The 15,774-nt window shown below is 42.8% G+C and overlaps 1 protein-coding gene across 2 annotated transcripts in view; it reads left to right on the forward strand.

Annotated features, from left to right (window-relative positions):
- The window catches only part of crebbpa (CREB binding lysine acetyltransferase a), a 61,120-nt gene that overhangs the window by 37,588 nt on the left and 7,758 nt on the right, over nucleotides 1-15,774 (forward strand). For both annotated transcript variants that reach the window (XM_028593898.1, XM_028593906.1), the window contains 18 exons: nucleotides 594-845; nucleotides 1,176-1,275; nucleotides 1,481-1,618; nucleotides 1,783-1,900; nucleotides 4,097-4,268; nucleotides 4,919-4,981; nucleotides 5,350-5,471; nucleotides 7,472-7,675; nucleotides 8,667-8,846; nucleotides 10,106-10,280; nucleotides 10,725-10,843; nucleotides 11,009-11,248; nucleotides 11,554-11,642; nucleotides 12,588-12,668; nucleotides 13,153-13,209; nucleotides 14,317-14,394; nucleotides 14,495-14,562; nucleotides 14,971-15,121. In XM_028593898.1, the coding sequence (XP_028449699.1) occupies nucleotides 594-845; nucleotides 1,176-1,275; nucleotides 1,481-1,618; nucleotides 1,783-1,900; nucleotides 4,097-4,268; nucleotides 4,919-4,981; nucleotides 5,350-5,471; nucleotides 7,472-7,675; nucleotides 8,667-8,846; nucleotides 10,106-10,280; nucleotides 10,725-10,843; nucleotides 11,009-11,248; nucleotides 11,554-11,642; nucleotides 12,588-12,668; nucleotides 13,153-13,209; nucleotides 14,317-14,394; nucleotides 14,495-14,562; nucleotides 14,971-15,121 (2,407 nt within the window). The remainder of the gene's footprint in view (nucleotides 1-593; nucleotides 846-1,175; nucleotides 1,276-1,480; nucleotides 1,619-1,782; nucleotides 1,901-4,096; nucleotides 4,269-4,918; nucleotides 4,982-5,349; nucleotides 5,472-7,471; nucleotides 7,676-8,666; nucleotides 8,847-10,105; nucleotides 10,281-10,724; nucleotides 10,844-11,008; nucleotides 11,249-11,553; nucleotides 11,643-12,587; nucleotides 12,669-13,152; nucleotides 13,210-14,316; nucleotides 14,395-14,494; nucleotides 14,563-14,970; nucleotides 15,122-15,774) is intronic.

Raw genomic sequence — 15,774 nt, forward strand, 5'->3', positions numbered from 1 at the left:
TTAACCACTCTGCTCAGCATCTTTCATCACTTAAATCCTCCCAGCGTTGGTCTGTCCCTGTTTAGCTTGCATGTTAAAGAACATGACGCCAAGGCTTGTGTCTCTCCTGCCAACACAAGCAGAGCGCAGTATTTCTTTGTTCTGCCTCCTCAAATTTTTTTCTTTGCACAAACTAGCAGCTTTTTTAACCAGACCAAAGCCTGAACCCAGAAAAATATGCTAATGCTCTGTCCCCTGAAGGGATTTATGCATTTATTCAGTTCACTGCTGTTTAAAGCATTTAGCCTTACATTATGTTCTCACTGTATCATGTTGCCATGTGACTTTGTTTGCCAGAAGTTTAAGTGTGAACGCATGTGTATTCGGTACTAACTGTCTTAAATATTCTACATCTTTGCCATGTTTTCACCAAAGCAGATTATTTTTAATATTTATTGGGCTTGGCACAGTATCAACACTTGCATTTTGTTTGCGTACTCTTGCTGGTGCAACAGTAGAGTAAGCAAGATGGCCAACAGTTCAAACTGCTGACAGTATTTTCAGTAGGATTGTATTTAAGTGTTTTGGACTGACTGCTCCGTCTCTCACCCCAGCCATGCTGAGCTCCCCCAATACGGGCCTCCAGAACCCTATGTCCTCAGTTGGTGTGGGTCAGCCCAGTGCTCCCACCATCAATACTTCAGCCCCCATAGACCCCAGCTCCATGCAGCGAGCCTACGAGGCACTTGGGCTGCCCTACAGCAGCCAGACCACTAGGCAGGCCCGGGGGGCCCCAGGACAGACTGCAGGTGCACAGAACGCCCAGCAACAGCTTCCGCAGCAGATGAGAACCATCAATGCACTTGGTAAAGCCAAACAGTATGATTTTATTCCTATATTTTCTGTGTGCCCTTTTTAGAAACCTTAGGATATTGGGTCCTCTCTCAAATGTATGCATGCATGTATTGATTGACTTTTAAATGCACATTCAACTGCAAGGCTTTGTGAAATGGGTCTGATGATTAAAAAAAAAAAAAAAAAAAAACTGAACTTGTTGTCAAGCTGCTATTTTTAAGTATGTTTTGTTATTGTATAGAGTAATCTTCAGTTGTAGACATGGCGGCCATATTGTATAGTCTGAGCTTGGTTTTGAAATCAAGGCGGTGCTGTTTGCTCACAGCGCTCTGTATTTACAGATCGCCAGATGGCTCTCGGAGGTGCGACACTTGGCGTGATTACTTCAGAACAGACAAACTTGCACACGGACTCCCTAACCAACGCACTCAACACTAACAAGTCAGTCCCAGCCAATAACTACATTGCATTCCTTGACCCTACACTTTATTTTAATTGCAGGAAACTTAAAGATGCTACTTAAAATATACAGATTTACTAGATCGGATGCTGAGCGCAGTTGCCTGAAAAAAAAAAATGACCCCTGTATTTGAAAATGCAGAAATCAAAGCTGTAACTTCTGTCCGTCCTTCTGTTCCACTTCCAGTCAGCTGCTGTCAGACGGGTCCACTGTGGGCTCAATGGGCAACCTGCCAACAGCAGCACCCATCTCTGCCACAGGCACCAGGAAAGCGTGGCACGAGCACGTCACTCAAGACCTGCGCAATCACCTCGTACACAAACTGTAAGTGCATACCCCTGCTGGAGAACTGTAACCATTTGAGAAGGATTGTTAGTCTTCTTGTTAAGTCACCCCTCTCTTGACTGTCTTTGAACTTTGATTTTAAGTAAGTCCAGTAGTAGAAATTGGAGAGATTCATTGCTTCAAATTCTGTTCTTCTGTGGCAGAGTACAAGCCATATTCCCTACCCCTGACCCGGCAGCTTTGAAGGACAGACGAATGGAGAACCTGGTGGCCTACGCCAGAAAGGTGGAGGGGGACATGTACGAGTCGGCTAACAGCCGGGTAGGTTTCCTGAAACGGGCCTCAATGAGGAATTACTCGCCTTTTCCAGGCCACATGTAACCTGCTGGGAATCTGATAGAATGCAGGTTTAAGACACTTTCGCAGTGGCCTCACTTTTCTGCCCCGGAAGTTGCAGTTGGTCTGTGTCTGGTCTTGTTGGCTGCAAAAAAGGAAAACCGAATAGGGAATGCTGGTATGCTAGCATACGGGGTAAAGTAGAGTTCAGGTTAAATATTGAGGCATGTGAACCCAGTATCACATCAATATCACAGGAAATACAGATTTCAGAGTTATTGCTCTCCAAGGTCAGTTGAAACTTCACACATATTGCAAAGTAAGCACTTTCCCCTCACAATGAGGCATTTCTATATTACAAATTTTTTCTTTTATACCATAGTAGGGCTGTCAAAATTGCTCAAAAATGACGTTCGAATATTCCCTCTAAAAAAACACAGAATATTCGAACATCTGGTTGCGCATGCATGCGCATTTTGTCAATGACGCGCATTACGTCAATAACAGGACAAATTAATACAAAGAGACATAACTACTTTATAGGTAGTCTATTTAAGTTCAAACATATTTGACAATGTATTACCTACACAAAAACAAGACGATGCAAGATGCCTGTTGTCCTCCAGCAATGCTGGAAGAGGACCCGATGTCGCCACAGCGGCACTTAACGCTGCCGTGTCCAGTTTTACGGCAGCAGCAGCAGCAGCGCGGACGGCGCCTTCAACCAGCCCTCACCGGCCAGCTACAGCGCTACTGCGCCGCCGACGTTAAACAGGGCCGATGAAACCACTCATGAACTATATGTTGTGTTTAATGTCGTTCAAGAGGATGGTAACATAGCAAGCAAACGCGATCAAATGAAAGGTAAACACCCTTTAGAATGCTCTAACGTTACAGCAAGTCCCGTGGCTCAGTGGAGGTGGCTAACAGCAGTGAAGCTAATCACAACTTCACAACACAATTCATTTGGATACAAGCGTTACATTATTATGGAAGCTAGACAGGATTTTGAACAGCGATGCCCACGCTACACACACACACACACACACACACACACACACACACAGCAGAGCCGATGTGTGTGCGTTACTTCACACAGCACGTGCAACTGATTTGAAACAATAGCTACAGATTATACATTATTTACTTCCGCTGGTGCAGATAAACTAACGCTATACTCGTTACTGTAAGTAGCCTACAATAAACCCTTAATGATTAGCTAATTAGTCAATACTTATCAGTATACCCACCTACCTGTTGTACAGGCATAAACGTGTAGAAACCGATATTTCAGTCTGCTTTGTCTGCGCTGTCCACTCGCAAAACAGATAGCCTCTGCTACCGTGAGCGTTTTTTTCCACTTTTTTTTAAATTTGAATATAAATTTTTACCTTCGAAATTCGTTTTTTAAAAACTATTGGAATATATATTCGAATTTAGAATATTCGTTGACAGCCCTATACCATAGTGCTCTTTACTGTTTATAATTAACTTTATTAATTTCCATTTTTAATAAATAAATTTATTGCTAACTCTTTACACATAGTTGAGGCCTAGTAACATGGGTCTCACACACGCGCACACAAAGGCGCGCACACACACACACACACAAAGCCCTTTTACTATAGCCTCAAAATACTAACCTGACTCCGCCAGATGGATTGCTTCGCATTTGCTCGGCATGTCCATCTGGGAACTTTCCGTTGCAGAACTTTTGGGAAGGGGCAAAAATACTGGTTATCTGACTGGATAAACCATTTGTCTATCACCACCTTGATACACGGGCAAAATCAACCAATCAGATCAAACTTGCCGAAACCAGTCGGGAGAAGAGCAAAAACATCTTTTCGTCCGAGAAAAGCCTCCAGTGCCCTTTTTTTACTCTTCTTTCAGTGAAGGAATACTTTATAATTCGGATAAAACTTGCGCGATAGCTATGCTCCTCTAATCCGTGGAAGCTGCCATGTTGTTTAGACTGAACAGTCTCTTCTCGTTGCGTCACACGTCGTTTGGAGAATGGCTCCAAATTTTCTCGATCTCAAGATGCCAGACTGATCTGCGAGTAGAAAACTGGAGCTCGCGAGATCAGGACGGTCTCACGAGGCTAACAAAATACACAGTATGCTTATTGTTTTTGTCAACTTTACTGTTGCCTTCCACTTACCTCTTTTCTCCCCCCAGGATGAATACTATCACTTCCTGGCTGAGAAAATCTATAAAATCCAAAAGGAATTGGAGGAGAAAAGGCGCTCAAGGCTACAGAAGCAGATCATCAACCAGGCACCTATGGTTGCCCAGGCGACCCAGCAGCCAGGCCTTCCCCAGCCCAGTGCCTTTGGCCCAAGGCCACAGAGTGAGTACAGTGTTTACAAGGCTTACAGAATTTCAGGCAAAAGCTCAAATATTTTTAAAGTTTCTTTGAAAACATTGTTGGAACAGGGCAACTGTCCTGGAACTTGAAAACTATTTGTGTCCTTAATATACCTGATATTTAATGCAATTTTACATATTTCCATCTTGAATACTAAAAAGAATTCTCCTCGGCTGAAAAGCTGTATGATCAAGTTGACATATTACCCAGCCGGGTTGGGTCGATCTGATACTGATAAATACTGTGAGACGATTTGTGTACCTGAAGAGTTTGCTATACCCTTTATACTCAGGTAGATATACATTTTTAATGTCTGTGGTTGTATGAGGCATCATTGTGATGAGGTTTCTTGATTTGTCAGCTACTTTTTTCACTTACAAAAAACATTCCCATTCCGTTATTTTATCTATAGATGATGCATATGTTTCTTAATTTAATTTCAGGACAATTGCCCTATATCCAGCCATTTATCATGTTAGATTTCTTTGTATTCTTGTATAAAGTTGAGAATATTTTGCCCTTAAATGGAAATGCAGTGTCTATGTTACGTGATTATTTGGCTATTTTCATTACAGCTGATTATGTTCTTTAAGCTGTCTTTTGATTCAATGTTGTTGTTTTTTTCTTTGTAGATGGACCTGTTCCTCTGCCCAACATGCCAAATCAGATCATGAACCGCATGCAAGTTTCTCAAGGTACGCCTTGGATTTTGCATGTTGCTCATGGTATTTTCAGATTCAGATACAAAGAAAACAAAGATCTGGAAGATGTGCAAATAAAGAGGAACAGAAAAGATTATTCGATTTTGAGATAAAAGGATAGAAACTAAGCTACATTATCTGGAAGTCTGAATAAATAAACAATGAAGCAGAACACATTCACTGAATGCTCATTAAGGCCATTAAAAAGGCAAGAAAGCATCAGGAGGAAGAGACAATAGTTTAATTAAAGACCTGAAGAAAAAAAGTAAACTTTTAACACTATCTTGGTATTGCGTAGTTCTTCTGCACTCCTTGTTGAGTTGTTTGTCCATTGCTGAACATTGGTCCACTCTTCTTTACAGGAATCAACCAGTTTAACCACATGGCTCTGCCCAATGCCCAGATATCCCAGACACCAATGGGAGCACGAGCTGCCTCACCTATGAACCACCCACAGCAAATTAACATGAGCTCCGTCCCAGCAGTAAGGAGGGCAGGGGGGAGGGCATGCAAATCTCACACACACACACACACACACACACACACACACACACACACAGAAGCATATAAGTAACATGATCTAACACCCAGTTGCTGGTAAATTCACACAAGCTACCTCAGGCTTATTAAAAATGTAGTCGATTGATCAGGTCATGAGCTGGTGAATTTTAAGAGTCACTGCACCAGGTGGACAAAACAACAAAAGACCTGCAGTTAGTAGAAGCAGGTAGCTTTTAAAGAAAAGAGTGTATTGCTCTACACAGTGTAGCATTGAGTCAGATTGTGCCAAGCAGAGCTTCGGGGAACCCAGGTGTGGGATAGAGACATGGACCTTTTAGTACAGAATAATAGGCCCTCTTCCGCAGTGAGTAGAATGTGTCATGGTTATCATGGCAATTATTGAGAATTTTTGACCCTGTGTAGAAGTAGCTACAACTCAGTGTGTGAAGAGTGAAGGGGTCTGAATACTTTCTGAAGCTACTAAAATCAGCTGGGAATAAGCTTTGCTGATGTATATTGGTCTGGCTCTAATACATATTATATATTTCCTTAATCATTCATAAGCCCTGTTTAAAATTGATAATGTATTACTCATTAAAAGCTAATACTAATTACTAATAATTTAATAAATATATGGAATATAAATATACTCCATACCCGCACAAAGTCACAGTTTCTGGGTTACTGGACTACCAAATGCCGAGTCCCTGACTGAGCTCTAGGGCCCGCAGCTTGCTGCTTTCCCTCCCCTCTTCCTGCTAAATGGTGTGTGTGTGAGAGAGAGTGAGAGTGCGGTCAGCGAACTTGTTACACCCGCAATCTCTTACCACAGGTTCCAGTTAATCTTATAATGGATAGGTGTGTTGAGTTATTTAAACCAGCGATTGGGAAAATAAACGCCTCTTGTCCGCAAGCCTCCTCCGAACGAGACCTCTGAAATTCAGAAAAATGCATCGTCATTGGCGTGACGAAATTCAAAGTGTAAATATACTCTAGTTATACCGGAAGTGTAGCTAGCTAGCTGTGATCTTTACCCATAGGATTGAAGGGACACTAGCAGCTAATGAAACTCCTGAAATTCACAAAAATGCATTAAATTGAAAGCAGCTCCGTGGAACCCCGAGCCCCGGTAGTCCAGTAACCCAGAAACGGTGACTTTGCCGTTGTGGAGCTCCTGAAGTCCGACACGTCTTACCAAAATTGCAATTAGCCATACATTTTCGTAAAACGGCCCATATTTATTTCAAATGAATTTAATAACGAAATAGCAGACAATGTATAACGTTGCACTGTCTGAAATATGAGATCTGCTGTCTCGTCTCCAATGTAAGTGTATGTGGTTCGCTCAACCAATCAGCGCGCAGCTCCTCTAAATATTCATGAGCATACTATATTTGGAAGAAAAGCTCTTGTTCTAAATAGGGCCATATTCACACGGTAGTTAAGGGCCCATAGAATAGCACTCGGGCCATTTGCAGCCCAACCAATGTTACATACCCTATTAGGAGACCTTAAGGAACAGTGTGAAATACCCTATATAATCATTCTATCACCCCTTTAATATTTTAAATCCTATATGAAAAAACATAGTCATTCAGTCAGGATTTTACCGGCTTTTCTGGACGACCTAAATTAGATGTGGTGAAATATGCAGGGCACTTTAAAGAAAGCACTAACCTGTTCGTTTATATCAAAAACAAGAATTGATTACTCTTGTTATTATTTCAGCACTATAGACAATATAGACACTAGCTGCAAGACTGTGAAAGAGACGGAAATCTAGACGAGTGCCACCCACTAAATAAATCTCTGCTACGAGCACATTCATACAGTCTTATTGTAGATGGAAGAAATTCATTGTAAACCATTACTGCATTATTATAGAGCTGGAATGCCACTAATGTGATTGATCTTTGCCATGGCTCGTGCTTCTGGTTTGGTCAGTGGAGACTCATAGTAACATCAGCTTTTCCTGCCTTGTAGATGGGCATGTCTCCCTCCAGGATGCCCCAGGCCCAGGGCATGATGGCCGGACATGGTGGTGGTAACATGGTAGGCCAGACGGCCAGCCAGGGACAGTTTCTGCCTCAGACCCAGTTTCCTCCAGGATCAACTGCTGGCGCTGCAACGGGTGCCATGAATGTCACTGGCATGGGCCAGCCCCCTGCCCAGGCTGCCGTCACCCAGGTGAGATATGAAGAGAGACGAGGGGTGTGGAGCTGTAGCAAATCAAGTCGGATAACTGATTGGTTTGGCTGTTTTCAGGGATGCTCTCCTTTAGAGTTGCTACGTATGTGTGCTAATTCCACCCAGCTGCTGCAGAACTAAAACTCAAACTACTTCCGCCGATCATACTACACACTAATTTTTCTTTAAATTGTTCTTGTACCAGTCACAAGATGCTCTCTAAACTCAAATTGTGTGTTGTGTTTGTCTGGTTGACTTTGACTGTACGTATGTCTGCTAATCTTGTGTGTGTATGCGTATGTTCGCCTGCCCTTTTGTGTGTGTCCTTCTCTCCAGCAGCAGCAGCAGAGCGCTAACCTCCCCATCAATGCACTTGGGCCCTCGCTGGGCCCTCAGCTAGCCTCCTCCCAAACCCCCTTGCACACCACGCCTCCGCCTGCTGCCTCCTCCGCCTCCACGGCTGGGGGAGCCACTAACCTGCCGCATCCCCAGCCCTCCAGCCGCAGCTCCACCCCCACCCTCCCTGGCCCTGTCCCTGCCCGGGGTGCCACCCCACCCCGCCCCACCCAACCCCAATCCCAGGCGGAACTCCCTGCAGCAGCACAGACGCAGCCCCCGCCGCAGCCCCTGCCTCAGCCCCCTACCACGCCGGTGAGACTGACGCCCTCAGCATGCCCTCCATTCTGACCCCCTCCCTGCAAATTCCCATCCCTCTGACTGCCATGTACCAACCAGTCCCATCCACGTCCACCTTTTTGTCTAACATCTTCAACACAGTTTGAAGCATCCATCACAGTGGGAATGTTACATCTTTCAACTTAAGGGAGCAATGAAATAACCATGGGAGGTGTTCATCTGTGTCATGGTTTCAGCCCTGCATGTATAACCGCAATTGAGCTGTTAATACCTCATATTGAGCTGCCAATAAATCATATTTGTTTTCTCTGTCTCTGCCTCTATTCCCCCCCGCCCCCAATCACCCGTGTTTCAGCTGTCTCAACCAGGGGCGAGTCTGGATAACCGGGTGCCCACGCCGGCCTCAGCTGCCAGTGCTGACTTGCACTCGCAGCATATCGGAGCAGACCTGCCTGTCCAGGAGGTCAAAGCAGAGGCACACCATGACCAACAAGAGTTTGAGGCTGCTGGAGGCAAAACTGAGCCCAAGATGGAGGTGGGTTGAAGCGATATGTTCAAATACACGTCAACTGATTCGTCTATGAATTCGTTACTTAATGCAGCTTTTAACCCATTTGTGCATTCTCTCTCCAATAATTCGTCCTGCCCTACATTTTTTGGCAAAAATAGTTTAAATAAAGCTTTATGTAGCCTGGCTGGCTGAACTGCATCTTAATTTTGCATGATCAATCTATATATTTGTTCATCAATTCATATATTTTATCATTTGCCGTTAGTCCCTGTAAATAACAAATAAAAAATGTGTGATATTTGAAGTCCTCGATTTTGTCATTGTTAACAACATAATTCTTACTCCATTACCAAAGTGTTAAATTGATCTAAACAATAAGTAGACTTGAACCTGAACAAGGCCAGAGGCAAATTATCTTTTCATCTGTGGACATTCTAACAGGAGTATCACACTCAGCAGGTTTTTGTTATGATTGAAAAAGAAAGTGATTTTGAGTAGGGATGCTATGATACATCAGATCTGCTTTGTCCCTGACACAGACCTTTTTAAGGGGATCGGGTATAAGCTATGGCTACATTATATACATTTTAATTGTCAATGTCCTTATAAAGTTGCTCCTCTTGCTGTTTGCTGGTAGTTTTCTCCTGATATTGTTTGTGAACTTCATTGCGATTCTTTATATATGAGTGATCGAATTGGTGATGTTGAAAGATTTGACACAGGATCCTTCTTGCATTACTTTGACATTACAAGTATTGCAGAATGCTTTTTTCACTGTGAAAAACATCCAGACCATACACCAGCACCGCCCTGACACAAAACGCAGCTAGATGGAAATAATCAAGTCCAGTTTTGCTCATCCTGTGTGTGCGTGTGCGTGCGTGTGTGTGTGCGTGTGTGTGTATGTGTATATAACATCGGCAGATAACGATATGAATGCATGTTTATCAAAAGGTGAAGATTTAACTGATTAAAACACTGCCTAATTTAATACATTTTGAGGCATTAATGCTGCTTTGTACCTTTTGTGTTAAGCGTATAATAACACTCCTTTTATCCCTTAGTTGAGCACTTTAGAAAAAGAATGAGAATTTCATGGGATGCACACTTAAACTTCTGTCGCCCACAAACTCGCGCCTCAAGTAACCACAAGCAAAACATGATTATCAATGTTTTACATATGAGAGATAAATTCTCTCATCAGTCATCCAACTCTTTGTAGTTTCAAGTTTTAAAACATGACTTGTTGTGGTATAATGAGTCATTTTACTTTTTGTCTGTAGACTGAGAAAGACTTTGCTTCAACGGTGGTGGTGAAGAAGGAGGAACCAGAGGAAAAGCCGGAGCCAATGGAGGTGGAGGAGAAAAAGCCAGAAATGAAGGCAGAACCCAAAGAAGAGGAAGAGGGTGGAGCCAACGGCACAACCTCCTCATCCCCCTCTCAGTCACGGAGGAAAAGTAAGTCTAATTCCAAGGGATGAATAAAATCTTTGTGGAGTCTGTGACTGATCCACTCAGTAAGCAAAGAGGGTTTTTGTCATTGCCACTAATGTTAATACACCCAATATTTGCCAACTGTGAGAAAGTGATGACTTATTATGAGTTTCATTTAAACTTATTATGACAAAAGTTGAAGTCTGGCACTGACTCTGAACAATGACTCCAGACTCTTGAAACCCTTCTTTGATCTTGGCAGCATTCTACACAAATAATGAATGGGTTGTGCACCTGCTGTTAGAATATAACTGACAAGTCATGATACCCATTTGAAGGCCATATAATGTAACGTTTCAGGTTGTTTTTTTTTCCTCTACAGTAAACCATGCTTTTCCCCCATATTTTCTTATTTACTTTTTTGTTATTACTTACACATATCTTTCCTTTTCTGTTATTTATTTTCAGTCTTCAAGCCCGAGGAGTTGCGCCAGGCTCTGATGCCGACGTTGGAGTCTCTCTACAGGCAGGACCCCGAGTCGCTGCCCTTCAGACAACCAGTAGACCCTATGCTTCTGGGTATCCCTGTACGTAGCACACATGCACATAACCTTTTGAATATGATAAAGTGTTGCTCCTGGGATGTTGTTAATAGTTTGGTTGAGGTGGATGCACATACTGTGATTTAGCTGCACTATTTTAGCTCTTTAGTCTGTAACAATACAACTTTTTATCTGTCCATCTCTCTCCAGGACTACTTTGACATTGTTAAGAACCCAATAGACCTGTCCACAATAAAGCGCAAGCTTGACACGGGCCAATACCAAGAGCCCTGGCAATACGTTGACGATGTCTGGCTGATGTTCAACAACGCCTGGCTCTACAACCGCAAGACATCCCGCGTCTACAAGTACTGCTCCAAGCTGGCCGAGGTTTTTGAGTCGGAGATTGACCCTGTCATGCAGGGCCTGGGATACTGCTGCGGCAGGAAGGTGAGATGTTACTACAAATTACTAAAAATCCCATGTTTACTTCCTCTTTCACTATTGAGCTTTGTTTGGGAAAACACACAAAAACTGTTGACTCAGTAGGATGAGAAAGCATTTTACTTTTCACCATGCGATTGTAAATATTTTAGTGCTTGGTCCTCATCGCCCAGCACTAAGATGAGGCAAATTTAGATGGCAAAGAGTAAAATTCAAATAATAACTCTGGCTGATACCTTTTCTACTCCTGAGGCAAAGGATTTGTTTAAAGTTTTTTTTCACCACCTATGTCATCTTGCTTGTGTCTGCAGTACGAGTTTTCCCCTCAAACCCTCTGTTGCTATGGCAAGCAGCTCTGCACCATACCTACTGGAGGCACATACTACAGTTACCAGAACAGGTACGTGTGTGTCTATGCATTATTGTGCGTTTGTCCGTGTATAGCTTTGCAGTTATGGATGTCTGTAAACTCAACTATGTAGCGGGTAAAAAATAATATTGCACTAATTGGAATTTGAATCTCACTGAACCGTCTCATGCGTGTTACACATTTGCATGCACAGTTGTTCATTAAGTGTTTTGATGGCCAATAAATGCAGCCATTTGAACTGTATTACCCACCCCCTGCAGCCTGGGATCTGTTCCTCTGTAGCTCTAGAGGGACCACTGTAATTCAGGCAGTCGTGTCATCCTGACGGTTTCGGCTTTAATGGCTCTGCCTCCAGGTCCTGGCACGGCGTGAGACTACAAAATGGTTTTGCTCACAACATTTATTATCAGCCAAGTTCCAGTGTTGCACGTACAGGGAAACACGCTGAGGACTAAACCCAAAAGAGCGTCAGACACAGAGCAACAGAGCGGTGTATTGATTGTGTTTTGCTCAGCATCTATCGAGGGACTGCGTGAATTCAGTGTTGCGGCCCCCGCTCCTGTATGACAGATGAAAATATATAGCGTGGGCCACAAACGGCGTTGCCGATCAGTGCCCTTTCCTCTCAGTTAAAAGCAAGCAGATGACTGTATGTTCCGTAAAAGTATAAATTATTAAATTATTTGCGGCCCCTGCTGTATAAGCGGGGTAACTGCAGCCCCTTTTCACACTTAAACTGGGCGCTTTGAGAGCGGAGCAGCACAGAAGCAGTAGTGGTACAGCACAGCCTGACAGACAGCGTGAGGCTCCTGCAGCGCAGGCCATTTACACTCTCAATGGGAGCTCAGGGATTCCTCACTCTGTTATAAAACATAAAAGACAAGTGTTATTTTGTGCACTATTGGATTGAACACACAATAGCTGAATACTAAATGAGTGTTGAATGTGCTGAATGTTAAATGTGTATTTTTGCAGGTACCATTTCTGTGAGAAGTGCTTCAACGAGATCCAGGGGGAGAGTGTGACGTTAGGAGATGATCCTGCACAGCCACAGACGTAAGTAAACTGCCTATTGATAAACCCACTATTAAAAAAATTTTAAGAAAATATTGGGCCTCATTCACTATTGCTTCAATTTCTTGAAACGTTAAATTATTTTGCTTTCTTGCTTTGGGGGCCATACGTTTCTCTTACAACTACTAGCACAACCACAACAACGCCACTTTCTCCATGATACACTTCTCGGCAAATGTATTTCCTTATATAGATAAATAGCGGCGTAGCAGTATGCTGATTGCAAATAGTGGGCCTGTCAACTTTTCTGCACATGTAGTGAGGGGAGACTTCCTCCCTTTTTTGCCAGCCTTAGGGTTTTTAGATGCTTATTATGTATGGCTGAAAGAATTGTTATAGTGGCCCCCCCATAGACTCAGCCAGCAATACGAAACGCAGAAATAGAGAAATACAACAGTGTTTTTGTGTGCGTCTTGTTTTTCTCACTACCTCTTCTCTTTTCCCCTTCTTTTCTTTGACACTTCAGGATGATATCAAAAGACCAGTTCGAACGGAAGAAGAACGATGTACTTGACCCTGAACCGTAAGTAGACCCAAACCCCACACCGTCTCATAGGGAAGGACTAATACTGACAGAGAAGCATGTTCTTTCTGTACTTCTTTTTCAGAAGTTGTATGTTGAACAATCATTTTACTCAAATACTTAAGCTTCAGTGAGGCCTGAGGGCAACTTGGCTCCACCTGCTGAGTGGAACTCTGTCAAAACTCCCTGTCCAATGAGCTCTTAGTTCTTTGATATGCAGCGATTGCCTTTCACATTGTGGCTTAGTGTATAATAGGATGTCATTCCACAAAGGCACAGTTGCATTTGTTGCTTGCTGTCTGAGCAGTTAAGATATCAACATGTATACAAATGATGTCCATCAGGAATAGACATTTTTGTGAATTGGTAGTTTTTGATCATTTTCAGTTGCATTAAATAACCAATGCATCAGTCATCAATTTCAGAGCACATGTAGAAGTGCTACATTAACAGTTAACTGGCGAGTGCTGTTGACGTAGTAGCACAGTGAGTCAGGTGGCGTTAAGTCTATATCCTTGACGTTCCACTTCCGGGATTGCTCCGTTGCCGACAAAAATTCCGTTGAATTTCACTCATTTAGGCCGGATATCCGTTACCTTGGGCTTTTCCTTTGTGTTGTCATTTTAAACTCTGGTCGGTTTATGTACTGTGGTTAACCTTTACTCAGATCTCTGCAGGGTGAATCCAGACAGCTAGCCAGACTATCTGCCCAATCTGAGTTTTAGTTAGTTTTCTGTTGCACGACTAAAACAACTTTTGAACGTACACGTTTCACCAAAACATCTTGCGTCCCGAGGCTATTTTGCAGTGTCACCACAGCTTTTCCAGGTGCCTAGCACCGCCCATGACAATTGTGATTGGTTTAAAGAAATGCCAATAAACCAGTGGCACGTTTTTTGTCCCATCCTGGAAGGCTGTGTGGACTAGCCAGACCCTCCTCCGCAGCGCCATAGTGGAGGAAGGTCTGGCGAAGTGAGACTAGGTAGCGTTAAATGTCTTCTTTAGCTTGAAAGGAGACATGTAACACAAAGACTTCTGTGGGAGCTGTGATCTTTTTAGCTGATTTCAAATGCATAAATGTCTGACTGTGTGCTTACTTTTCTTTAGGTTTGTTGAATGTAAAGATTGTGGACGGAAGATGCACCAGATATGCGTCTTACACTACGAGGTCATTTGGCCATCTGGGTGAGATGTCAGCTTGTACTTTTAGTAGATTTACATAATTAGTTTTACATATTTTGTCTGTTAATTGTAACGTCTGACATCGCTCTCTTTCTCTTTCCAGATTCATCTGTGACAATTGTTTAAAGAAGAGTGCAAAAACACGGAAGGAAAACAAGTTCTCTGCAAAACGTTAGTTCAATTCTCTACATTTGAGTTTTAGATATCCGGTCCTTGAATCAGCTTTCCTTGTGATGTCTCGTGCAGTGTTCAAAATGTCAACAGATTATTGCAGTTTTGTCTCACAAGCACTGAAGACAGAAGATAATATAAACAACCTCCACATGCACATGGGCTGCATATGTCTGTTTCTGTAGCTTTCCTGCAGTGGCAGCCTTGTTTTTTTGTTTTTTTTTACGTGGCCTTGTGGTCTCATGGATATTTTTCTTTGGTGTTTGTAGCCCTGAAGAACAATACTGACCTTTATGGAATGTGGTGCTAACAGATTTTGCAGGTTCTTTAAGTACCCGAGGTGGTAACCCCTGTTTTTCTTTTATCCTGGAAAGTCAAAAATTTCTTTTGTGTGTTTGTACATTGAAGGGCTGCAATCGACACGATTGGGAATGTACATAGAGGACCGTGTGAATAAATACTTGAAGAGACAGAACCACCCAGAGGCCGGAGAGGTGTTTGTGCGAGTGGTGGCGAGCTCCGACAAAACGGTGGAAGTAAAACCAGGCATGAAAGCCAGGTGAGAGCATCACTGACAGGAAGACAGCAGAACTGGGTGTATGTAACGTATGCTTTGGTATGTTAACCCCTTAGCATTCGCCCCCTTTTCCGAGACGGGTGGGGGACAGGGCATGTTTAGAGAGTTATTGCAGGTCAGCCGTAGATTCCACATAGAATTTGAAAGCGGGATTCATTTGCCATGCTAAACACTGTCAAGTTTTTCTAGTCATAAATCAGAAATAAATATGAATTAATTAAATTGTACATTGTGATATGAGTATGTGAAGGCCATTCTTGTGCTCACTTATGTCGCAGAAGTTGTTGCAGCAGTTTTTGGGTTGATAGCATTTGTTACACAGATTTGGCGACTTTTTTTTTTAACCTATAAAAAATCGAGAAGAACAAAAAACTTTTGACATTTGGAGATTACTGCAAGAATTGCATTTTTTTGGCGATTGGATGGGGAGTGCTGTTCTGGAAACTGCTCCAAAAACCTCCTTATGGTCGATATACCTAGGAAAGCCATACATCCTCCTAATTCCCTAAGTTTCTAGCTTGTGGTTGTAAAGTTGCATGAGGCTGTAATTATCTTAGAGCTCACAACAGGTCATTTTATACAGTGACAGAAGTTTCAGAAAATGGTCTCACTATATTGAAATGGCTACTGTGGGG

Source organism: Perca flavescens, chromosome 2 (assembly GCF_004354835.1).
Source record: "Perca flavescens isolate YP-PL-M2 chromosome 2, PFLA_1.0, whole genome shotgun sequence".
Classification (NCBI taxonomy): Eukaryota; Metazoa; Chordata; class Actinopteri; order Perciformes; family Percidae; genus Perca; species Perca flavescens.